This window comes from Sorghum bicolor, chromosome 3 (genome assembly GCF_000003195.3).
Source record: "Sorghum bicolor cultivar BTx623 chromosome 3, Sorghum_bicolor_NCBIv3, whole genome shotgun sequence".
In the NCBI taxonomy this organism is placed as follows: domain Eukaryota; kingdom Viridiplantae; phylum Streptophyta; class Magnoliopsida; order Poales; family Poaceae; genus Sorghum; species Sorghum bicolor.
This window is the reverse complement of record NC_012872.2, coordinates 3,247,244-3,270,398: the sequence shown is the minus strand read 5'-3', so window position 1 is coordinate 3,270,398 and position 23,155 is coordinate 3,247,244. Positions and strand designations below refer to the sequence as shown.

Below are 23,155 nucleotides of genomic sequence, written 5' to 3'. Positions count from 1 at the left end.
CCGAGTGCTGTCTCTTCCACAATGGCTTTCCGCTTTTTTTTTTCTCCAACGCTTCTTTGAGATCACGTTTCGCTCCAACTCCAAATGATGTCACATGTCAATTTTAAGTGTCCGCACGAAAACGACAATCATTTGGGCGCACTAAGACTATCTACAACAATCGTCACCCAAAATACAAGACTCATTTATCTTTTGGGTATCGCTACAGGTAAAAGGTTATATACATATTTTTAGTCTTCTCCAACAACAAGACTTAAAAGACAACACTCTTTGCAAATGGGTCTTCAGAAGAAAGGACACCCAAATTTGGGTTATGCCTCTCCTGATATCCAAAATGGGTCTTCTGTATAGATACTCTGTTGGAGGCTACAGGTATTGTGGAGACCCATTTTAGATTTGAGTTTCCAAATAAGTCTCCTGTTGGAGACAGTCCTAATCATTTGAGAGTACAAGATACATGCAATTCCCATTACAAAGACCCCATATATTAACCACACTGTTCTTTTTTTCATATACACTGTCCACTTCTCTCATATAAAGTAAGAATTAACATATTTTTAATAAAAAACAGTGTCCACTATCAAATTACTAGGAAACAACAACAATGTAGCAAAGCAAAGCCACATTTGTAGCAAAATTTGCAAGGCCTTTTTGGCTACATATCTAAACAAGGCCTATGTGGAAGGGAAGCAGCTAAACGAACTTTTTGTCGTTGGAACATAAGGCTTCACCTAAAAACTAAAAACTTTTAAAGATTTTCTGTCACATCGAATCTTGCAGCACATGTATATAGAGCATTAAATATAGATAAAAATAAAAACTAATTACAAAGTTTACTTATAAATCGGGAGACGAATTTTTTAAACCTAATTATTTTATGATTGAGCAATTTTCGTCAAATAAAAACGAAAATACTACGTTGTAGTTTTTAAAAAAATCAAGCACAGAAACGGAATGGTAGAAAGAACCAGACTTTTTTTTCCCCCTGTTTCACGGTCACGGAGGGATGCTCTGCTCCGGGGGCTATGGCCTACGGTGCCTTTTTGGCGTCGATGGTGTGTCCTGTGTACTAGTAGTAGAGCTGTAGGTTGCAGTAGGGGGAAATGATGGTGCTAGATTTGGGGGTCAAGTCGCGACGACGCGGCCCACCCACGCCGACGCCCCCGCCACGTCCATCGGCGCGTCGCCTCCAGCCATGTGGGGCCCCGCGCTGACAAGGACGGGAAAGATAGCAGCACGTTTCGTCTCCCCGTTGGCTGCTTCCCGTGCCGGGGTGGGACCCGGACAGCAGCCTCACTGTCTCTCTCGTTCCTGCACTACGTACTCCGTGGACACGTAAACCTGCTTCAGTGCACCACTAGTGACCTCCAGAGCAACGAAGGAGTAGTAACTTGGCTTAAAAAAAAAGACGGAGTAACTTGCCAACCTAATATGTGGCTTGTGTTGTACAATTAACGGGACTTCGAACTTGTTAGCTTGAGTTTTTCTGTCAAATCTTCTGAACATTCAGCAGTAAAATTATAACTTTTCACACAAACAAACAGCCTCGAGGCAACTCATCTTTTGGGCAAATATCTCTATATGCAACGTGACCCATGCTAATAGAACCAGTTGATATTGCAAACTTAAATTTACTCGTCTATAATCTAGCCAACTAAAGTTTAGTTTGACACTTTTTGGATTCCTAGAGTTCTCTGGTCACATATTAGCTCCATTTATTAGGTGGGTTTGCCTAAACAATAAACTATTTATTAGCTTGGGTTGGACTAAAGTTTAGTGTGCATAATTAGATGATCAGAACTATTCTTAGATACTAGTTACAGTATTAGTCAAAGTGATTTTGTGATGCAAACAAATCATAATTCAGCTAATACATGAGTCGATTTGAATTGTGTTCCTCAGTTTGCCAACCGTAGGTGCAGCAAGCCAAAACACACGGCGGCCATTTTTGTTCGCCATAGATTTGGCAGAGAGGTTGCATGGATGCCGGAAGGCAAAGAAAAACTAGCAACGTGCCAGACTTACTGCAAGCTCAAGAAGTTAAATCAACACAGGGGGCCTAACTATTTGTGTCAAGCTGTAGCCAATCGTAGAAGCCATCCAAATTGATCCTATATAAAGAGCATGCCACTCACTAGATAGCATGACATCACACCAAACTTGCCTTGTTTCTTCCCGGTATTCCGCAATTCAGTTCATAATTTGCATTTTTAGAGGACAAGAAACAAAAAAAAAAAATCAAAAGACCAACCAAATGCAGGTATGCCCAAAATTCAGAGCTTATCGTCTTATCCGGTGGCTTTTGCCTTCTTTATCCAACACCGCCGTTTTCGTCACATTCACACATGTGTGATGCATCTACATACGCAGGGACCCAGATCCAGCCAGTGGCCACTGAGCTGCCGCATTTTTTAGGGTTTAGATGCAAAAGGTTTTAGATTTTGATACGGTAGCATTTTCGTTTTTATTTGACAAAAATTATCTAATTATGGAAGATTCTTTCAAAAAAAAAACTAGGCTTAAAAGATCCGTCTCGTGATTTACAGGTAAACTGTGTAATTAGTTATTTTTTTTATCTATATTTAATACTTAATACATGTGCCGTAAGATTCGATGTGACGGGAAATTTTGTAAAATTTTGGGTTTAGCCACTCGTATTTGCGATGGTTCGCGTCAAACAGGACCATTATGCTAGACAAGTCTTGTGTTACTGCTACTACTTGCACCAACAGCACACAAACATTTTCTGTATCGTCTCTCTCTCTCTCATTTTTCTGGTCTTATTATTTTCTCTGAAGAAATCCAGTTCTTTCAGTAAATATTGGAGAGAAAAAAAATACTATGAATGTAGAGTGCCTTGTTTATTCTGAAATAAGTACCGTGAGTTGCTTTGCACAATGAGATACGTTTGGTACCCTCGCAAGGATTCATATACTTGTTTAGTTCCGAAAATTTTTGGGAAATGGACACTGTAGCATTTTCGTTTGTATTTGACAAATATTGTCCAATCATAGACTAACTAGGGTCAAAAGATTCGTCTCGTCAATTTCGACCAAACTGTGCAATTAGTTTTTATTTTCGTCTATATTTAATACTCAATGCATACGTCTAAATATTCGATGTGACGGAGAATGTGAAAAATTTTGTAAAATTTTTTGGGAAGTAAACAAGGCTACACAAATGCAAGCAAAAGAACACGGAAGGATTAAAGCGATGCGTGCCATCGAGCAGATTCGTTTCGCTTTTTCCGCCATTTATAAGGGCACAAGACGAGCACCGCAACCCACACTCGCACTTGGGCTAGCAGCAGCTCTTGAGTCCTGACGCGCAGGGAGAGACAGACAGATAGAGGCGGCCGACGAGCGACGCGGATCGGTAGCCATTGCTCGGCGGCCGGGGCAGCCACGGCCACCATCATAGCTCCTGCCGGCTTCCTCCTGCCGTCCTGGCCCTGCTCCCGTTCCCCTTCCCGGCGCGCTCACCTGTGTCTGCGGCCTAGCCTAACCTAGCTTCTACAGCTACGAGAGAGAGAGAGAGAGAGAGTAGCAACCGAGAGCTGCGAGAGAGAGAGAGGTCAGAACGGAACAGAGGAGCTAGCTAGCAACTGTAGCTCTGCTGCGACTGGACCTTGCACACACCTGCAGCTTTGAATGCGCAGGTCTCGGCCGTCCGGTCTCCCAAAGCACTCGAGCCCCCTTCCCTTGTCCCTTGCCGCCTTTTGGTCACCTCGGGCACCGCGAGCTAGGGCGCAGCACCTGTGCCTGTTCCTCTCCTGTTCACCGCTCCCTCTCTCTCTCTCTCTCTCTCTCTCTCTCTCTCTCTCTCTCGCAGGCCAGGCAGGGGGGGCAGCCGTTCCTTTCCTCCCCGCCGGTCGCCATCCCCCTCTTCGCTCATTTACTGCTCGCTACGACTCCTCGTGCGACCATCTCCTGACCGTGAGCTTGAGGGACGCGGCGGCGATCATGGCGTGGCGTGGCCCGCTCGGAGCCGGAGACGCCGGGGACAGCGGCCTCGAGCTCAGCCTCGGCCTCCCGGCCTACTTCGCCAAGCCATCATCAGGTCTGTACGTAGTCTACCTACCAGGAACCACCAAGTACACTTTTATTCTTCTCTGTTGCAAATGCCTACTCTCTACGTATATAGCTCAAAAGTTTTTGATCTCTGGTGGTGGCTCGCAGGTTTGGACGTCGCCGCCGGCGAGGAGTCCGGTGAGGCCTCTGCTTTCGCTCACCAGGCTGCCAATGGGAGCAATGGCTCCAAAGCAAGGTTGGTACTCGATCTCTGTTCACTTTCTTCTGCCTGAAAGAAAAAGATCAGACTTTTTTCTTTTTTCTTTTGATGGTCGTTCAATCCGCCAGGGTCAGGCCAGCACCCGCGGCGCCGGTGGTTGGGTGGCCGCCGGTGCGGTCGTTCCGGAGGAACCTGGCCTCGTCCTCCTCCTCAAGGCCGTCGCCGCCGTCGTCGTCGGGTCACCACAAGGTTCAGGACGGCGGCGCGCACAAGGGCGGACTGTTCGTGAAGATCAACATGGACGGCGTGCCGATCGGGCGGAAAGTGGACCTCACCGCGTACGGCGGCTACGCCGACCTCTCCGCCGCCGTCGGCAAGCTCTTCCGCGGCCTGCTCGCCGGTACCTACGCGTCTCCTCCCTCCAAGAACAGCGGCGCCGTGCTGTGCATGTGGCCATATGCTTGCTTGTCCGTCGTCTCATCATTTCTTTTTTCGATCGCGCAGCTCAGAGGGACCCGGCCGCGACGGCGGGTGGCGAGGCGGCGGCGGAGGAGGAGGTGCAGGAGCCGGTGATCGGCGGCGACTACACGCTGGTGTACGAGGACGACGAGGGAGACAGGGTCCTTGTCGGCGACGTCCCCTGGGAGTAAGTGGAAACGGCACCAACATCCCCCCCGGGATCCCACCACTTGCACAACACAACACGTCGGCGTCACCATATTCGATTTCATTCGAATTCGCACCTCACGCGCCCCGTGTTGTCCGCCGCAGGATGTTCGTGGCCACCGCCAAGAGGCTGCGCGTGCTCAAGAGCTCCGACGTGCCGGCATCGTCGGTGAGTCCGCACCTGCCCTCACCGTCCGTTCCGGCGAGCGAAGCTTTCGCTCGGCAAGTGCACATTTTTGCACCTGCGACTGCGAAACCGATGAGTAATTGACACGCATGTCGTTGTCTCTCTTGTTTCGCAGCTGAGAGCAGGGGGCAGGAAGAGGGCTGCAGCCGATTGCTGAAACTGTTCGGCATCATGTGCTTGTAAAAAGTCTCGAGTGGAGGAGACGACGAAAGGAGTGGCCAGGGCTCAGGCTGTGTCCCAGGCCTTTTTTTGCTGTCTTTCTGCTAGTAGTACTAGCTAGCAGTGTTGGGTGCCAGTAGTAAAGTAGGGAAGGAGTATATGGGAACAAAGTCATGACGGTATTAATGTCATGTAGTGCAAGATTAGAAGTGGTAGTACCTCATTAGTACTCTTGGGTGTTAATGAATCTATGGTCTTTTGTTTTGGGATATATTTTGACGTTTTAAATTAAGCTGTATACTATGTATGCACGCGTCAAATTTCGGTGTGTTTGTGCTGATCTCACACGAACGTGTTTCCGTGTGACCTTATAAGCAAAATTGCTAACTTGGCAGTGTCATTAAATGAAGGAGTTTTATTAGATGAGAGATGGGTTTGATCCTCATAAAACTCATGGGGCTCGGTTACCTAATTTATAGTCTTGGTAACTGTGTCATAAAACTATGCATTGATGTCATAAAACTATGCATCGAGAGTGGCAACAATCGACCGTAATACATGATGAGTGGGATACATGCTGATCTGAGTTCTGTCGATTTCAGCCAGAGTTGAAATCTGAACTTGGAACTCTGTTTCGCCAACCCACTGACCTTGTTTCTTTGCTTCCTTCGAATCGAGATCGTTCTACTTCTATATTACAGACTCTGGGCCGGTTTTCTTCATCGAACTCGGTCCTCGCCCGTTTTTATAAGGCCCAACAGGCCAATACTATCCCGGCCCATCTAACCATACCAGACGGGTACCGGCCCATCGTGCTGCCACGAATCTCTGCGCTCTATCGCACGCCCCACGTTCTTTCCTCTTCCCCAAACCTGCCGATGTTTTTTTTTAAAAAAGAAACTGGAGGGGTTTGCACCCGGTTAATTTATTGAAAGCTTAAAAGTTTACAGACCAATAAACATAAAAAGAAGGAAAACCTGCCGATGTTGTGCTTCTTCATCGCTCTCCGACCTTTTACTTCCTGATGATCTCGCTTCCTTCGCCATGCGGTTTCCTTTCGATCGGCGCGGCGGGGGTAGGTTTTTTTTTGGTCCCTTGCCTTGCCGTGTGCTGTTCCGCGCTTCGGTTTTCCGATTCCTGTCCATCGGCGGAACAGGGGGACGCGGACGAGTGCCCGACTTTCTTCGATTGCTTTTGTCTGTGCTCTGGAGGATTTAGATAGATTTCCTAGATACTCCAAAAGATTACCCTTTTCTTGTTGTTTGTGGAATCTGTTTTTTTCGTATAATATAAAGATGGGTAACATGAAAAGCGAAGCACCAGTTATCGCTGGGATTTGTGTTCATAGCCTTGTTGTCACATCTTGTTTGAGAGGCGCATCAATAAGCGGTTTGAGTTGATGTAGTATCTTGTTCGACTGGTGGTGAGATGGAACTAGAGATGGTTGCCCGTCTTGTTTGACGTAGTAATATTTTTGTTTAAATTTGGGCAAAGAGATAAAGAGAAACAACGACAACAATTGCTGTTTCGTTCAAAAAACGACAACCATTGCTGTGCTGGAATTTGTTTTGATACCCTTGCTTGCTGTATACCAGTGCAGTTGAGGCCATCTTATCTTCTTAACGCCAGAAGGAAAGCCTTTGGTCGTTATATGCAGGATGGTGGCGTCAATGGGGGTGGGTTCAGCTTCGATCTGTCATCTGTGCGCGAGGAATGGCATGCTGGAGAAGACGGGCCTCAAGATTCCCGTTTTCAGAAAGACCGGGACTACAATTGTCGGTCTAGTTTTTTCGGTATGTCTAGAGATATCCCATGTTTTCTGGGCATTTGTTGTCTCATACTTTTTGTATAAGGAGATTCATCAGTGGAAATCAGATTCCATGGCCGGAAAAGTAGTGGAGATTTAATAAAATTGGACCATGAGGTTTGTGTAGATCAGCTGCGGGAACTTCCTCCCAAAAGTCAATGTTCATTACTGGATGTTTAGCTGTGTGATTAGTGCAGCCAAGCGTTTGCTCATTTTAAGCCAGTAGCAAAGTTGAGCTGTTTTAAAAAGTCTAGCACACATTTGATGAAGTTTAGTGTTTTTCAATTATCATCAAACAGAGCACTTTGACACTTTCCAGTTTAAGCAACTTTCAGCCTGAACAAACCTCAGGGATATCAGAGAAGAACCTCATCTGTAAAAAAAAAAAAAAATGGAGAAGTGAAGTAGATTCATCTTAAACGACGCCATTTAGCAAGAATAGGTCCTTTGTGCAGTCGAGGTCCTATAAGATTTAGGGGCTTGTCATCTAAGTCACCATCACCAAATCTTATATTGGTAGCTTAATATTTGAATACCTTTTTAGCTATCCTAATCTCTCACCCCAAAATTCTTGCATATATTGAGTAGTAGTACTAGGACTTTAAGTTTGGAGATGACATCTGATTTGGTCTGTCATTTGATTGAAGATACCAAGGTCATGTTAGCACTGCCCTTGTTCTTGGGGGAGTTGATTGTACTGGACCACATTTACACTACACACAGTGAGTACTATTATTTGCAAGATCCTCAACGAAGAAAAGATTCCAAAACATGATGCCATTGACTTCATGATGCACAGGTTTAACTATCCACATGGTTCAACAGACACACTGCCATTTGTCACAATGGGTTAGGTCCCTTGCGGCAATGTCAGTTTTTGAAGCAAAGTACAAAGAAGGGCTGACAGTAAGTGCCACTGCATTTGAGGTTATGAAGAATGTGTTTTCTCTATATATTTTTTTTTGTTAAAGTCTTATGCTATTGTTTCTGTTGATTTATTAAAGTGGACTACTTGGTTGCATCTTTCATATAAGCCAAACAATATGATCCATATTCATGCATGTTTTTTTTATTTGAAAATCTTTGTTTCGGAACTCTTGACTTCAATTGTCTCATTGTACAGAGGGTGCAGGCAATACAGCTTGTATCAGAAACTATTTGTGCTGGCATCTTCAATGACCTGGCTATATCTGATAAGAGCTGTAAGTTTTAAAAATGCCATGATCTGTGGAGTGTTAGACCGTATAGAAGGGAAGTGATTTGTGAACGCACCTTTACTGCAAAGCCACGAGAAACGAAGGAAGCAAAATGCTTATAATTTAAGGATCAATAGTATCACAGAGAAATTTGCTATATATGGTTTTGTTTGAGCTGTGATAACTTAGTCTTATAGCATGGATGGGACATGTTTGATGAACATATAGTTGCCTGGCTAGTAGAGCTATTTATACTCCCTCCATCCTGAAATGCATTGCTTTGTGACTTCTAAAATTTGAACTGAATTATAATGCATTCTAAAATTTGTACTGAAATATGATGCATTCTATGTGGTGCCCATACTCAAGTTTGGCAAAGTTTGTTAAAAAGTAAACCATAATTTGAAGAGAAATTCCTTAAATGGGTCTAATCTATGGACGTATACAGGGGTTGGGAATGCTTGAGACTGCCCCGAACCTTTTCTAACAAGTGTCTCATTGGTGTTACCAGGGTAAAACCGAATATTTGAGGAACCACCTGTTGCCAAATCCAAGGACTTATGTCAGCTCCAGGGGATACAGCTTTGCCCAAGAAGGACGGACTGGTAAGAACTTATATCACTTTTATGATTCATTTTATAGGCTTGTGAGCAGTTAACCTATTCTTTTGTTTCAAGAGGTATTGTCAACGAAAATCACTCCGTTGAGACCGAATGCTGAGGTTACCGCCGTTGGTGATGCTATGGAAGAGTAATCATGTTAGCTTGCTCTTTATATCTGTGAGACTGACCAGTCGTCTAGAGCATGTACCAGACTAGTATGTCTCAGAAAAATTTGAGCAAAGAAGGAATATTCTCTCTTTTTCTTGTTTTAATCCAAAATGGCATATTGGTCCTTTTATATAAAAAAAAACTTGGTCCATTTGCTAGTGTTAACTGTTATCCAGTTTCTAAATCTCCACTATAATTGAAAACTTTTTGGGCCGTTAGACCAGACAAACTCACACCCCCAACAAACTCATCGCAACCCACTAATTCGGCCCACTAATCTCCACCATAACCAGGTCAAAACACGCATCTGGCTCTAGGAGTGAATTTTGCATGTATGCATGTAGGAGACAGTTTCTGTCGCAAAAATATTCTACTACTGGAGTAATAAATCTTTTTGCTGAGATTTTGGTTGATCTTGTTTTAATAATAAATAATAAATAGCTGCAGTAGCCAGTAAGTGTTGTATATGGTCCCTACTGGAGTACATACGGGAGAAAAGGTTTTTCCTCCAAAGGCCAGCCTGGTTACGGTACGTGACATGTACCGTGATCATAGATCGATCTTAGTATATCCGTATTCAAGTACTACTATAGGTTACACGTATACATACCGGATTGGATCCGGGCGACGCGTTGTGGAAGACGCCGTGGCAGCCGGAAACGGTCGACCGCAGCACGTCGTAGTCGAGTAGGTCGGCCTTGCACAGCGCCAGCCTCTCCGCCGCGCCGGGGAGCGCCCTCAGGTGCGCATTCTTCAAGCGTGAAATTTTTTTTGCCTGTGACGCTAGACGGCAGGGAGACGGTGATCAGCGAATTCCAGTTGATTAGCGTACACATCGACCAAGCAATTCCCATTTCCAGGTACATTAGTCTGGTACCCAGACCGACCCCTCTTCTCCTTTATTTGTGTGTAAGTGCATTATTTGTGCCTGTGCAAGTATGCGCCGTGCTTAGATGTTGGCTCTGCTGCATGTCACTAGCTGTTCTTGATTTGATTAGGTCCCTGACGGCAACCTCAAATGAGTAGCAGTATTCTGATCTAAATGATAATGGTTTTAGATATAGGTTCAGATGGGTGATGGGTGATTTGTATGAGGTCATAGAATGAGTCACTGACTAATCATGCAATGTCTAATGATAAAATTCATGAATGTCCTTTTGCAGTTCCTTTTTCTTCATTCAGAAGACTTCAATGTCTACACCTAGACATACACACGATGTGCTAAGCGACATCACCAACGTCACAGGTATGCTTTTAATAATTGGGTGTTTTTTCTAATTTTGTAATCTAATCCAAATTTGCCCAAATTCTTGTTAAAGATGAGACCTCGTCGAGGCGGGCCTAAACATCGCAAGGTCGCAATCGTCGTGCTGAGATTACCGATGAACGAAGGGAGGAGATAAATAGGAGACAACATGAGTATCAGCGTGATCGTCGAGCGAGGATGACCGAAGAAGAAAGGGAAGAGAGCAAGAGGAAACAACGTGAGATTGCCGCCGATAAATAATATAAGCACATGCAGTCTCCAACTATATTTGCGTCAATGAACGATTAAATATTGACAAAATATTATCTGTTATTCACAGCTATCAAGATCACTAAGGACGGAGTTCTTGGCTGAAATTTTAGCGAGTCCTGCAAACGAGTGCTACGACAACATTCCTGAAGATATCTAATGTTTGATTAAAAAGTTAGAGAAAATGTAAAGATGTCTTTATGTACTAATGATTCATAAAATGTATATAGACTTAAAAACAATTACCCAAAATTAGAACTCTAAAAAAATTACTATAGTATTTCCTAGAAAAAACCGTGGCGTTAGCACGGGCATTATACTAGTCCGTATAATCATCATCGTATTAGCTTTTACACAGGTTGGTTTGTGGAGCTTTGATAAGGATGAGAAAAGTAACATAGAAATTACCTTGTTCAGAAGTTTAACAGTCGATGGTTCAGTGCATATAGAAGAAGCTCTAATGGTTAAACATCAGAAAGTTTTAGGATTGTCGAATTAGGAGACATCTGCAACTCCGCTTTTATTGGAAGTTTGGAACTATGAACAGCACTTCCCAAGCCTCGTTTTGGTTACAGATTGCATCCAGCTGCCAAGCCTCGTTTTGGTTATAGATTACATCCAGGTCCAGCATGCTAACTGCAGATGCCGGACTGTTAAGATGTTGGAAAGACATTATAGCTACTTGCTAGCTAGTCTTTCCTACATCTATGGTAAGCACCCATGGCTGATACTACTATATCACTCGAAATTTCTCTACTGAGATTTCGAGGACATTTCTCTACTGAGATTGCGAGGCTGCAATCAGGGCAGCACCTATTTCTGAACCGTCATCTGCATGCTTGACTCCTTTACCGTCATCTTCATGCTTGTCATCTGCATCTTCATGCTTGTCATCTGCATGCTTGTCATCTGCATGCTTGACGGCCACTAAGTCATTTTTGTACAGAGATTGTGAAGCTGCAATCAGGGCAGCACCTATTCCTGAACCATCATCTGCATGCTTGACGGCCACCGCCTTAGACGCCTCATCTCCTAGCAGCTCGCCCAGTGTGGTCTCCAAGCATTGGCGGAATTTGGTGTAGTGCTCGAACAATCCTCCATCGATGGCGATGACTGATCGTTGATCCTCGACACTGCAATCTCTCCCGAGCTTCATGAGGATCCCTGCAAGCCCTGCAGCGGCCAGCCGGGCAGCTCTTGTTGCCACAATGTCACAAATTTCAACCACCAATTTTCGAGCCTCTAAGGATGCGCCTGTAATCTGCAAGACACGAACCAACTCAGGTATACCTCAGTATGACACAGCACCGCAGTGATCACAATGCCAACATACCTCTAGGTTTTCTTCCAGTTTTTTTGCCACAATCTTCAGATCAGGTGTTTCATCATGGTGCATTGCAGAAATATGTGGAGTCCTGTGAACCACATAAACCTAGATTTATTAGCATAACTCAAGCTTGAATTGAATTTGGCAGTATTTCACTAACTCCACAATGATCTGTTCAATTAAAACATAAAACATGATGAACGACCAATGGAAGCATGCAACTGAAACTAATGCTTCACAATCTTCTTCTTGATTTTAACATAAAGAGTGCAACTACAAAGAAGCCAAGCAGTCTACATACCGCAGAAGGAACGGGGTTTCGAGCTTAGTGTGGTCAATATTGCCAAAAATCGCAGACTGCAATGATATTTTAAGGAGCACCCTCCTTACAATTTCGCCCAAATACATCCCTGATGTTAACTTCTCATAAATCTGAAAGAAGTCGAAAGCAAGACAACTACATGAGAAACCAACAGTATGAATGGCAGCATATATCTTCTATACGGAAACTTGCCTGTTCTCCTGGATTTAAGCTCTCCTTATCTAATTCTTGGTCATATTCAGTGATTGGGAGATAGGCTGAGCAGAAGTTACCCCATTCCATGTTGATGACCTGAAATACAGGAAAATCATTTTTTTTTTCTAAATAAAAACTAGTAGTCCGACCTGCAATCATTCTTTGAATACTGCTAGATTTAGTAAAAACAATGTGGCCTGGAAGGCTGGAATCTTACCATATCTCCTGAATTGGGCAGCTCACCCTCCCATTTTGGAATAGCATTTGCCTTCTCAACATATGCTGCATTTGTGCCAGTGCCAAATATTACACCAGCGACAACATCTTTGTCGTAGTACCTTGCTCCAGCCAGAGTCCCAACAGCATCATTAATCTGTTTCATCATAAGATCTGCTGAAATCGCAAGTTGCTTATCGAAGACTGACAAAGTACAAAAAATCTATCGTCACTCACCAATGCAGCTACATGCATGTCCAGACCTTGCTTCTCCATAGCTGTTTGCAGTTTAGCCACCACATCTTCACCAACCTAATTCCATAGAAACATCAATTTAGCGGAAGGTTTTCAATAAGAAGAAATCATTCAGTGATACAATTGATCCAATAAAACATAGTTACTAAAAAAGGTTTCAGGATAAAAATCACTATGACCATAAATCGAGCAGCAATACAGGATCTTTGAGAAGCTGAAGTTAACATAACCTTTTACGTTGAACACAGACAAGTTGGGCTTAAGGGCACATCAACACTTTTTTCTTTTTAACAGAGGAAAACCCAGCTTTAGGCACATCAAGACTTACAGCATCATTAATGGAAAATGCCTTTGTCCACTTGACAAGCGTACCGGAAGCAACAGAACGCTGCTTCACTGGGAATGAAAATGTGAACCCTAGTTCTCGCTTCTTTCCATTCAAAACATTGATGAACTTCTCATCATCAACAACAAACTTGGCCAATTCAGAAGCAATGAAACCAAAAAGCTCCTAGGATGTTGTAAATGAATACTGTCAGTTTAAAATAAACCGCATTAACTGAATTCTGGACGTCTATACTTACCGAGGGAGCTCCCTGACATCTAATGTAGAGGAATACTTACCGAGGAGCTCCCTGACATCAAATGTGGAGGAATAATGACTTCTCTGGAGTCACGGTCCACGACGTGCTTCTCATTCCCACCCAGTTCCACTTTCAAGACGCGGAAGTTCGTCCCTCCTAGGTCCAATCCATAGAATAATCCCTCTTCTCCCCTAAAGTTAGTAGTAGAATAGTAAAATACTGTAATGGTGTGCTGAAGACAGAAAATTTTGCCTCTTAACAACAACTATACTTAAGATTATATCTTGGTCTATCAGGTAGCTTGAACTTGAAGCTTACATAAATTACTGTACAGTTGAATAATCCTTTTACGCTATCAGACATAAAAGCTATGCATATGATGACCAAATGTGTTCCCTAAATATATTGCGCTCAAATTTACTCATAAAAATTATCACCCAAAAATCAGATAAATAAACATGTTGGTATCTCTCAATAATAATAGTGATGATGAGCATGGAAGAAACGCATCATGGGCTCCTAGAAAAATACTGTTTCCTGAACGAGGTCCTTTAAACATTCTATTGTCCTGCAGTCCTGCTATTGTTTAGTACTTGAACTAGTACTACCAAACAAGCAACAGAACGCGAAATCATCCTCTGATCAGACAAACAAAGCAAGAAAGACAAGTTGAGAAGCACAAACCCTGTGGGGAGCTTATCAACGTAGGAGAGGAGCATCTTGACCCTGCTCCCGCCTTCCTTCTCCAGTCCCGCGCCCATCTCGCGGGCCATCTCCGCCGCCACCTCGCGCAGCATCGGCGGCGGCGCCTCACACTTCGCTCGGAGGTCGGCCACCACCTGCTCTGCCATTGCCAGCGCAGCAGTCGCCATGGCCCCAACCCCCGAGGAGCAAATCAAGAATCCTGGATCCGGGGACACCAATCAGCAGGAGACAGAAAAGCAAACAAAAGGCTGGATTTTCGGAGGAGTCGAGAGCCCAAGCAAAATGCTAAAAAAGAGCGAGGGGGGAATGGTAGGACAGCGAAGAGCTCCCAACAGTTCGATTCAAGGGGGAAGGGAAAAGGAGGCTAGCACCAAGAGAAAGTCAGGATGTTTGGGTTTTTTTAGGAGGAGGAACAAGGCATCTTTGGATTAGGGACGACTCAAGGCGAGGCACGTGAAATTTAGCAAGCTTTCGGGTACTGGATGGATCAACTCGACGGGGAAAAGGCAGGAAAAGGACCGGGTGGCGCCTGCCGCCGGGTGTGTTCGTGCGTGGCTTTGTTTGGTTCCTTCTCGGGAGCTGTGCAGCGAAAGGGGAGAAGGGATGTTCGGATTAGGCTCGGGATCACATGGATCTTATCATACTGATGAGTCAGTTCGGCATGGAGATGAACGGAGAGGTTGGCCGGGGATGGTCCGGTACTCCGGTGCGGCGGTGAGCGCCTCACCTGACCTTTTTCTTTCTGATGATATGGATGGAGCGGCGCCGCGCCGCGCCGCGCCCCACCCTCGCCCTCGCCTCGCCTGGCTGCTGGCTTGGCTGGGAGCGTCTGTGCTGTGACTGTGATCTTGGGGGACTGCCGGATCCGCTGGGGGTCTCGTGGATTTATGGAGGTCGCGTTGGATTGCTGATGCTAGAGTGCGCGTTAGCCAGGTGCTACGTGGGTTAAGGGCGATAGACAGATGGCTTGTATACCATGACAGGTAAAGCCATGAAAACATGAACGTGTCATGCACGCTTTCATTGGCAACTGCCATCCTAGTATATCCGACTGCTAGTTATCAAAATGTATATCCGATTGCTAGTTATCAAAGTGTATATCCGATTACTTGCATGCACCCGCGTCGGATTTTGTGTTTTCTTAAAGGCAACCGCGTTGGATTTATTAATAAATAATTGAACTTATCCAAACAACCCAATACAGGGGAGACTCATTGAGATCAACAAAATTTCAACAAAGTCCTTGTAAGTTTCGAAACTTATATTTCACCTCCCCTTCAATCCTTATAAGAATGGCATCGCCTCGTTGGAGCTTGTTGGAGTAAAATACCGAAAACGGACATAGATGTTGTTCCCACGATCGATGATAGAGTTTTTCTTAACACATGTGACATTACGTCCAAGGACGACGCCTTTGCATCCATAAACGACCTTGGGCAAGGCCATTCCCTTGCTAGTTAAGGTAAGAAGTAATTGCATATCAGGTGGTACAGTCGTCATCGGCAACACATGTCGAACGGCCTAGGGCAAGGTCATTGCCTTGCTAAGGAAAGAAGTAACTGACATCTTCAAGTTAATCATTGGGTAATAAAACCGTCATAGGCAGCTACACATGCGGACAAGGTAGCGTCAGCAGGGGAAGTGAAATAGCAACCCAAGTTGTGGAAAGAAACGTACCCGACAGGGGTATCGAGTAGGCTATGATAGTTACGGTGGCATCAACATCTTCGAGGGACAACAACCTGCCAAAAACCGCCACTAATGCCTCGTTCAAAAACGTATACCTACCCAGCTACTTCCACCTTTGGCCTATCACCAAAGGGGATGACCAGCAAGATCGACGTCATGATTGGAGATCGTTGCGAGTTTCACCTTTCTGTAACTACATTAGAGAGTGAAAGAGGAATATATGTATTACATGCATCGACATATATTCCTTTTGGTAAGAACTAAAAGGAGCACGTTAACATGCAACTTGTTGGGTGGTAGTAGCATAACACTCGAGAACCTCTCAAACCAATCCTTCACAAATATTGCCATGTTTCCAACCCAATTACACATGAGCATGCCATTAAGAGCATCATATGTTTTTTGTTGTTGTAGAACATGTGTAGCCTATGAGGCTATGTGCGGGAAGTGAATTAAGATATGTGAGCATCTTGTTTTTTTCATTGGTTCGTGATTTTGTTGCTATAACAAAAAAATAGAAATTAATATATAGTTCGATTTTTGCTTGTTCTCCCCTACTCAACTCTCAATGAACAACAAAATCTTGAGCTATCATTTATTCAATTTGGTCAATTTGATACTTAGTTAACTCATGAATCTTGATGTTTCCATTGATGTCTATTTGACAACGAAGCTAAATGGTTTTTTTGTCCAATTGCATCCACTTTTGTTGAGCAATTCCAACTTGTTCATTGAGAAATTATCTAGCTCTTGAGACATATGACATTCTTTACTGTTGTCTTTTCTTGATCTTCCCATCTAGAATCTATAATGGTTGTATATTGAACAAAAGAACCATCTCTATGTCTTTTGATTTTTGATTTCATGCATTTAGATAACGAGACCTTTCGCATACATCAAAGATGTGATTTATTAAGTGATTCACTAATATGGAGAGAATCTCAATGAACATTTCTCTAAGATACAATCTTGATGAGTCATTCCTTGTATAAGAAAACCTACCAAAGTCCATGAGACTTATTTTCGAGCAAGTAGTTAGGGATTAGAATGAGTGAGGAGTGGTACATACAATATATCATGGGTGAAAGTGCATACCTCACATTCAAATGAAGATGGGTAATTGGTGTTTTGACGAATGGTTTGGTTGCATCATTAGATGGTTCACCAGACTCAAGATTACTTGACTAGTTGGCATAAGCACTCCCATACAGTCTAGAGGAGGGTTACTTGCTAGAGTCAATTAGGATTTCAATGGCTTAGGGTTTAGGGTGTTGGGCTTGACTCAAAAGACTAGTTAAGAGAGTGTAACCCTAGGTAAGAAGGGCTTCATGAACATAAGATGAGAGTCAAGGTAGCATGGGGCAACTTTGTTGATTTAGAGAAAGGGGCATGACTTGCAAGGGATTAACTCAAGAGGACTTCAGGGTTCTAGTGTGAAGGATTGGTGGTCAACATGAGGGTCATGAAAGGGATGTAACTATTTGAGTGCAAAGGGGTGCCCCAAGCATATAGGGCGAAGGTAAGCAAATAAACTAAACGCCTCAGATCAAACTTACTGGAGAAGGTATGTCTTTTTAGAGACTTTATAGCTTGAGGGAAAAGGCATTAGTTAAGAGCCCTTGTGTCGAAAGAGTAAGAAGGCAAAGGTCTAGACTCCAAGGACTGGTTTGAGTGTAAAGCTTCATGTCTTACAAGGTTGGCAGGCTAGGCCAACTCACTCCCTTACAAGGGTTCAACTAGGTAGGTCAAGTTAGGGAAAAGGTTCAACAAGCAAGGAATGATAATGATGTCAACTTGTGATCAATGAAGGCTAGTTGAGACATAGGGTTCATGTGTGGAGTTGACCAAATCAGGATGGCTAATAAGAATGGCCAAAGGTACTTATCCTAGATAAGGTTCCATATCATCCAAAAACTAAGTAGGATTGATGTTAAAACAACTTTGTGGTGCATGGTATGACTACTAGCAAGTTATGTTACTATTGTTTAAAGAATAATATATATGTGTGTGTGTGCCAATTCCTTGTGCCACCTTGTGCCATTCAAAATATCTTAACTTATCTCAAGTGCCATTATCTCAAATTTTCATTGCTTCAGTGCCACTTCCATTAGTGAGTTGTTATGTTGCTATTAAGTTGTTGTGGAAAAGACACATTTACATGAAATAAAGTAATTTTTGGCTCATTCAGTCATTCCTTGCTTTTAATTGACCACTTAGATTTGCATAAGTTCATGGTTATGTTCAAAAGGCATAAATAACATAAATTATAGATAAATTTAGCACTATTAACATAAATTTGACATGTAATAGTACATACGTAATTGCAGATGAACCCAAATGCAATTGAGGGTGCTTAGGGAGGAAATTAATAAGAGGTTAAAGTGTGGCTAAGTATGCATGTTGCCCAACAATGATTGAGATGGGGTGATTAAATGCATGTCGCGGACTACACTTATACATTTTGTGGCCTAGGTTGAAATTAGAAAGCCAATGTTTTTTCAGATCTAATTTTTATATAAAATAACATTGAGCATAGAAAGTAAGGTTGGTCTTGGGTTGAACCACAAACTCTTTTTAGTTGGAAAATAATTCAAAGAAATAGTTTAGATCGAGCTCGGACTAGAAAAAGTTTCACAGGTCTGCTTATCAATGTACGGTATTAGGCTCAAGTTGGGCCTATTTTGCTCAGGTGGGATTAGCGTGTCTTGTGCGTCTGGTAGAATGCGACCGGAAGGGTATCTTAGGGCCAACACCGAGCATGTTATGTAAATCAACCTAGTGTCCAGTAAATTGCAGGGATCCTTGGCAAGTAGTATGTACATGGACAAGTAAAGGTTGTATGTGGAGACAGGGCATTGCCTTCCCACGTGCACAAGACATGCGCCACAAGTGTACTCTTCCCACTCACAATGGAAGAAGAGGTAGGGATTTAGGGGAGAAATTTAGGCTTAATTGGCTTGTATACCAGAGGGTAAGAGTGTGAGACTCGGTCCCATAATATCTTATAATATGATGTTTTGCAACACTTGAAAGTGTGTCTTATACCCTTATTATGTGTGTCTTGCAAACAAGACAATGAAAGCTTATGGAAGTGGGCAAGTTGTATTAGAAGGATAAAAACTGTGATGGCAATGGAAAGAAGTAATGTTTATTAGTGGCATACAAGGAAGCTATATATTTTTTTGGTGGCACATAAATTTAGCTCTAGTCTATTTTTAGAACCTTTTAGCTTCTATATAGATAATTTTTCCATTTCCCTAGGCTAAAAATTCGTTTTTGGGAAGCAACTAGGGATATTTCTTGTGATCTCAATATTTATTTGGCACTCTCATTTTCCAATAAATCTATGTGATTTTTCTCATAATATATGTTGAATTTTAGAGACACTTTTCATGATTTTTTTAAAAGACCTTATCAAGTGCTTACTGGACGAACTTATAGCTATCGCAGAGAGATAATGTAGACGATTTTTTTTTTGGAAAAATTGGCATAATGAAAACTTTTTTTGAGAGAGGTAGTAAAACAAGAAGATAAGTTGTCCGTTTTTAGATTTAGAGTTTGAAGAGAAACCTAGACTTCGATGTTTCAAGGGAGGAAACATTGGACAGACATCCGGCCCATTTCGGTCCACACCGTCGGATCCCACGCAAAGCGTTGGTTCCGTTTTGTAGCCCTGTCCACACCATCAGAACATCCAGCCCATTTCAGCACTCGTTCATTTGTACTCCTGCGGTGCGTTCGCACAACGCGGCAGTGGCGATGGTTTCTTCCGCGAGCCACACTGATCCTCGTCGTGGGCCGTGAGCCCGTGAGCGAAAGGATTTCCCTTTCTTCTTCTGATTAGAGGAAAAGCCCACCGGGCGGCGCACGCGGGCCTGGGACCTGGGTTTCCCTCCGCTCCCTGCGCACGCACCTCCAGGAGGGCAGCAGCCAGCCAGAGCCAGGTTGACCGAGACCGAGGCGCTGATTGGTGGCGCGGGGATTCAGGACCGCATCCGCTCCTCGGCGTATGGCAGGCACGTGCTGACGCACACCCACCCGCACCCGCACCCCAACCCCATCCAAAAAGCGGGGCCGCGGGGCGAACGAACCAAGAGGCGGTGCGGTGCGGTGCGGAATCCCATGGATCCGAGGATTTCCCTCCCCGGACTGGACGCGGAGCAGGCCCTTGCTGCGGGTTCAAATTCGCATGATTGGGCTGGGCCCGTTCGCCCTTCCTTTCCTTTCTTTTTGTTCATTCAAACCCCCAGGATTCGTACCGCTACGTGACACCAGAGAGCCGCCAAAAAAAGTATACCCATTACAATACTCACCACACCGGCAGATACTACGAGTATGGGAGGAGTACAGTACTGTGTGCTGCACTGTGTTCTGTGTGGTCACCATGCACCACCGCGCCTTCGCCAACGAAGCTGCAGGCTGCAGCTTTGCAAGACACTGCACGCCGGAGTGCCCACTACCGTGTCACGTCACGTTATGTATCTTAATAACCCGATCGAGCGAGTTACCACCTGCCAAAAAAGAACTTACTACGTACTCGTATACTCCTTTGAAAGACTAGCTAGCACCGTGCTAGGCTCCAATCCGAACATCCCGTGTCTTTTATTACTGGTACCGTGCCACGCTCTCATCGCCGAGGAGTCGTCAAGACTTGATGCATGGTCTCGGAAACGAAAACGATGGCGACCTGGTTTATGGTTTCCAGGATCCGGGGCACGCGGTCAAATGCCCGGGGTAACGGAGACAAATCCACTGCGCCGCGGTCTGCATGGCATGGCATGGCATGGTGCTCCACTGCTCCACGTCACGCGACGCGACGCATCCTCAGAGTCAGAGTCACACACCACAGGGACATGGGCAACAGCGAGCGATCGAGCTCGGCCGGCCGAGTTGACTTGCACCAGCGGCCGAACAGATGGAGCGCTCCCGGCTCCGTGTTGATCGTCCGTGATCACCATCCACACGTACGTGACCACAGATCGTCCAGTACACTACACGTACAGCAGGTCGCCAAGACACGGGTACGGGGAAGCTCCTGTGCCGGTGTCCGCGCGGCGCCCCTGGGTAGGTACGTACGTACGGCTGCACCACTGCCGGCGCTGCTACGGCGACGACGGACGCTACAGCATGCAGTTCCCCGCCGCATGTCATGTTCACAGCACAGCGCAGCACAACACCAACAGGATGGCGATCAGTTGCATGGCGGCATGCATCCTAATCCTATCCTCGTGGCTCGTGAGGCCGTGCCAGCGGATCGCGGCGCTGTCCCGGAGGCCCGGCCTGCACGTGCGCCTGTTCGTCCTCGCTCTCTCCTGCTGCCCCGCTCGCTCTTCAAACAGAACGGGGTTCTCTTCTCCGTGCTCAGAGGCTCAAAGCAACATTAGCTTTGCTGGGACTGGGAGCCCTCGTGCACATCCACCACTGCACCTGTACGTACTGTATTGTACTACGTACGCCCCGGCGCCTTTATCTTGGTGACGTCCACACAAAGGATCATCCTTTTGCGCCATCATCGCGCGCGGCCGCTTTTGCTTTGCAGGCAGGAGCAGTGGCAGCCCGAGGCCATTCACCTGAGGTACGTACGGGTACGATACCATCTGCAAAAGTCAAAGTGGTGTGGCGTTCACGAGACGGCGCGGGGATCAGATCGGAGAGGCGCGCGCCGGCCGGCCAAGCGGCGCCAGTGCTACAATACAAACGAGGGCTGCTGCTAGTGCTAGCTGCCACGCCGCGCGCTCAGCTTTTTTCAATAACCTCCTCTCCCATTCCCTCGTACGCCTGTAGTACATGCTGAGTACGCGCGGACACCCACGCGCTCCGATCCGTCCACCGATCGATCGATCGATCCCCGGCCCCTTCATCGCTCACGCTGTGTCTAACCGATTCCATGCTACGGCATGCTCCCTTTCTCTCTCTGTAGTCTATATATACATACATATCCTGCCCTCCTATGCAGCAGCGCTTACGTACCCCGGCGATACGCTGTGCTGCTGGTACTACTGGGAGTACGTACTTGCGCCTTGTCTCGTTGCAATCCGTCGTCGTCGATCGGATCTTGTATTTGAGCTGCCACGAGATGCATGCAAAAGGAACTTTCTAGTTTGCCTGATTTTGTGTTGCTCTCTGGAGCCAAACTCCCGAATTGCCGAAACTTACATAGTTAATGATATGATTAATTAGGATGTCTCGCAAAAAAAAATTGATACGATTAGTATATATCAAATGATAATAGAATTTTATAAGATATAATCCGTAATAAGACAAACACACACACATGCATTTTTATACAGAATAGCTTTGTACAGACAAACGAACAATATCTTGTGAAGCCAAGTCAGTAAAACACCGCCACCTTATTTGACAAATGCAAAGATGAACTGTGTGCTTGGTTAGGGATTGATGGGTGGGGGATGGCTAGAATATGTAGGCTTCAGGAGACCCTTGGGATGAAGGAGATGAGGGAATGGGAGAGGAGGTTATTGATTAGGCTTCAGAGTAGCAACTTTCGGAGTCTATGGACTACCTCGAAACAAAACAGGGGTTGAAAAGAGGTTTTTAAGGTCTTCTAGTGAACCTCAAAACGATTTCTTTCCTATAGAAATGGAAAATTCTGTTGGAGGAGGGAGATGTCAAGTTCCTGTAAGACAATCAGTTACTATGGATTTTTTGGAAAAAAAAAACTTAGTATGGAAATTTATTGGAGGACTTATGTAAGGAAACTGACAACATGGAAGTAGAGAAAGATTGCTCAAAAAAAAACATGGAAGTAGAGAAGGGCCTTTGTGACAACCAATTTATCATATTGGTTTAATCCATGTGTACATGTTTGCTGCAAGAGCCTCTCGGATAGTTTCTTATGTTTCTTTTATGCTGTTTAGCTTTGTATAACTGGTAACTCCAATCGAACGTGGGTGTTGGTGTTTATATCAAACATATATTTGTTTTCTAAAAAAACAAGGTATTACCTTTGTAAGAAAAGGTCGGTATTAAGCATAAACAACCAGACCGTATCGATCCATTGCATGTACTCCCTCCATCTTATCTTAAATTATAAGACATTTCAAAAACATAATAATATTTATTATACAAGTATTATTAGATTCTTTATTAATTATATTTTCATAGTATACCTATTTAATATGATAAATTTTTATAATTCTCTATATAATTGTAATCAAACTTAAAATGATTTAACTTTTTAAAATTCTTAAATATTTTATAATTTGAAATGGAGAGAGTATATATTTAATCTAGTTGATCGGAGAAGCCAGGCTAGAACATGGTATCAACCAATCAAGGTCCTTGCTTTTTTTAAGAAAAAAAAAACAAAG

General features: G+C 44.4%; 3 protein-coding genes across 7 annotated transcripts; 2 read left to right on the top strand and 1 right to left on the bottom strand.

The window, feature by feature from the left end:
• Positions 3,276–5,663, top strand: LOC8078735 (auxin-responsive protein IAA2). Of its 3 annotated transcripts, XM_002457156.2 has the most exons (6): positions 3,278–4,059; positions 4,179–4,266; positions 4,359–4,630; positions 4,735–4,876; positions 5,002–5,065; positions 5,199–5,663. In XM_002457156.2, exons 1-6 carry the CDS (start codon positions 3,651–3,653, stop codon positions 5,238–5,240), a joined length of 1,017 nt encoding a protein of 338 aa, XP_002457201.2. In that variant the 5' UTR covers positions 3,278–3,650; the 3' UTR covers positions 5,241–5,663. The 3 variants fall into 3 exon arrangements, with proteins under 3 accessions (XP_021310834.1, XP_021310833.1, XP_002457201.2); XM_021455159.1 differs by having other exon boundaries at positions 3,276–4,059; positions 4,365–4,630; positions 5,002–5,663; XM_021455158.1 differs by having other exon boundaries at positions 3,277–4,059; positions 5,002–5,663.
• On the top strand, positions 6,194–9,166 carry LOC110433935. Its single transcript, XM_021457111.1, has 6 exons — positions 6,194–6,317; positions 6,838–7,035; positions 7,697–7,771; positions 7,849–7,955; positions 8,173–8,251; positions 8,757–9,166. The coding sequence occupies exons 1-6, from the start codon at positions 6,287–6,289 to the stop codon at positions 8,759–8,761; spliced, it is 495 nt and encodes a 164-aa protein (XP_021312786.1). The 5' UTR covers positions 6,194–6,286; the 3' UTR covers positions 8,762–9,166.
• On the bottom strand, positions 11,019–14,992 carry LOC8084358 (hexokinase-8). 3 transcript variants are annotated; one of them, XM_002454982.2, is made up of 10 exons: positions 14,863–14,992; positions 14,115–14,334; positions 13,471–13,621; positions 13,175–13,357; positions 12,829–12,903; positions 12,593–12,748; positions 12,373–12,471; positions 12,160–12,290; positions 11,865–11,946; positions 11,019–11,792 (listed from the first exon to the last, which is right to left on the bottom strand). In XM_002454982.2, exons 2-10 carry the CDS (start codon positions 14,300–14,302, stop codon positions 11,310–11,312), a joined length of 1,548 nt encoding a protein of 515 aa, XP_002455027.1. In that variant the 5' UTR covers positions 14,303–14,334; positions 14,863–14,992; the 3' UTR covers positions 11,019–11,309. The 3 variants fall into 3 exon arrangements, with proteins under 3 accessions (XP_002455027.1, XP_021312785.1, XP_021312784.1); XM_021457110.1 differs by having other exon boundaries at positions 14,868–14,992; XM_021457109.1 differs by having other exon boundaries at positions 14,780–14,966.

Excerpts from the sequence above, each read along its gene's own strand:
- LOC8078735 (XM_021455158.1), top strand. The coding sequence starts at position 3,651 with ATGCGCAGGTCTCGGCCGTCCGGTCTCCCAAAGCACTCGAGCCCCCTT. Across the intron at positions 4,060-4,178 it reads CTTCGCCAAGCCATCATCAG|GTTTGGACGTCGCCGCCGGC; the intron begins GTCTGTACGTAG and ends GGTGGCTCGCAG. Across the intron at positions 4,267-4,358 it reads AGCAATGGCTCCAAAGCAAG|GGTCAGGCCAGCACCCGCGG; the intron begins GTTGGTACTCGA and ends TCAATCCGCCAG.
- LOC110433935 (XM_021457111.1), top strand. The coding sequence starts at position 6,287 with ATGCGGTTTCCTTTCGATCGGCGCGGCGGGG. Across the intron at positions 7,772-7,848 it reads CCACATTTACACTACACACA|GTTTAACTATCCACATGGTT; the intron begins GTGAGTACTATT and ends CATGATGCACAG. Across the intron at positions 7,956-8,172 it reads AGTACAAAGAAGGGCTGACA|AGGGTGCAGGCAATACAGCT; the intron begins GTAAGTGCCACT and ends CTCATTGTACAG.
- LOC8084358 (XM_002454982.2), bottom strand. The coding sequence starts at position 14,302 with ATGGCGACTGCTGCGCTGGCAATGGCAGAGCAGGTGGTGGCCGACCTC. Across the intron at positions 13,622-14,114 it reads GTTGATAAGCTCCCCACAGG|GGGAGAAGAGGGATTATTCT; the intron begins GTTTGTGCTTCT and ends TACTAACTTTAG. Across the intron at positions 12,904-13,174 it reads CATTTTCCATTAATGATGCT|GTTGGTGAAGATGTGGTGGC; the intron begins GTAAGTCTTGAT and ends CTATGGAATTAG.